Source organism: Oryzias melastigma, unplaced genomic scaffold (genome assembly GCF_002922805.2).
Source record: "Oryzias melastigma strain HK-1 unplaced genomic scaffold, ASM292280v2 sc05707, whole genome shotgun sequence".
NCBI lineage: Eukaryota > Metazoa > Chordata > Actinopteri > Beloniformes > Adrianichthyidae > Oryzias > Oryzias melastigma.
In genome coordinates, this window is record NW_023422272.1 from 1 (window position 1) to 1,448 (window position 1,448).

The following is a 1,448-nucleotide window of genomic DNA, read 5'->3' on the forward strand; positions in this document are numbered from 1 at the left end:
CTTTCGCTGGGATCCCTCTGCCACCGTCCACTTCATAGTACCTGGTATGTCCAATGAAAGCATTTAAGCACTGCAGTAGTCCTGCACAATACAACACAATACAAAACCGAAAATGAATCATCGCAATATCAGACTTATATCACTTCTAAAGACTTTTGCATCAGCAATTAACGACTGTCCAAAAAGAGTTACAAAATATACGGATTTCCTTCATTTAGCAACAGTCATTTCTGATCATCATCATGTTGAACTGCAAGAACTGTCAGGACACTGTTTCCCACAATGCATTGTTTTGTATCCCATTTAGATTTTGGCCCTTTGAGCAAAAAAGTTTGGGCACCCCTCCTTTAATGCTTTAATGCTACTCAGATTTAAAACTACATAAAAAAGGAGATCTCTTGAAAAACCTGATCTTGTCAGGCTAAAAAATCCACTAGAAAAACATCTTAAATACAACATAAAACTGTTGTCTTTTCATTTTAATAACATGAAAATATATGCAAGTGTGTGGCACAATGGAAGAAGTAGATGGTCACCATGGAATTTCTCCATTGACTGTGTTTGTTGTTAGCCGTCCTTTCTTTGTGGTTGCTTGTTAAAGGTTCTCACGGAGCCGGTACTCTTTGTGGTTTGTTTATCTGTTTGTACTGAGAATCTGGTGTGGTTGTGTGAATCCCTTTTGCAGTGAAGAACCAGGCTCGGTGGGTGCGGCAGCTGATCGATGACATGGAGCAACTTTTTAAAGAAACGGGAGACGGAAACTTCAACCTGATCATCACGGACTACAGCAGCACCGACATGGACGTGAGGAATGCCCTTGAGAAATCCTCACTCCCCAGGTGTGTGAGTGTTTAAATACCTTTGAAAGATAGATTTGAACATTTTAAATAATGCGTGGGAATTTTAACAGGTACCAATATGTGAAGCTAAGTGGGAACTTTGAGCGCTCTGCTGGTCTGCAAACTGGTATCGACCTTATAAAAGTAAGTGCTTACAAGAAATAGAAGATGGAAAAGATGTGGTACGGCTTTTGTTCTAAATATGATCCTCCTACATCTGCTCTAGGATGACAACAGTATTGTTTTTCTGTGCGATCTTCACATCCGCTTCCCTCCTTCAATCATTGACACCATCAGGAAGCACTGCATCAAAGGGCACATGGCTTTTGCTCCCATTGTTCTCAGACTGGACTGCGGCACCACGGCATCAGAAGCCAGAGGTGGGCACAGATACTGACAGTCTCTTCAACACGTGTGTCAAAGTCCGGCACTCCAGATCATTTTATTTTATTATTGTTATTTAAGGTTTAAGTTGATTTATTCTAGCTACATGATAGCCACACGTTTTGGCTAATTTAGGCTTTTTTCTGTTTTTAGGCTATTTTTGAGTTTAGCTAATATTTCAGCTACATGCTAGCTGTTTTGACTAATCTAGGCTTTTTTCTGTTT

General features: G+C 40.1%; 1 protein-coding gene across 1 annotated transcript; it reads left to right on the forward strand.

Moving 5' to 3' along the window:
* Window positions 1–6: 6 nt before the first annotated feature.
* Window positions 7–1,219, forward strand: LOC112138818 (beta-1,4-N-acetylgalactosaminyltransferase 3-like; the record flags this gene model as incomplete). The annotated part of the gene is made up of 4 exons (XM_024261465.1): window positions 7–44; window positions 686–839; window positions 911–983; window positions 1,066–1,219. Coding segments are annotated over exons 2-4 (340 nt in total), but the record flags the coding sequence as incomplete, so codon positions are not given.
* Window positions 1,220–1,448: the final 229 nt, after the last annotated feature.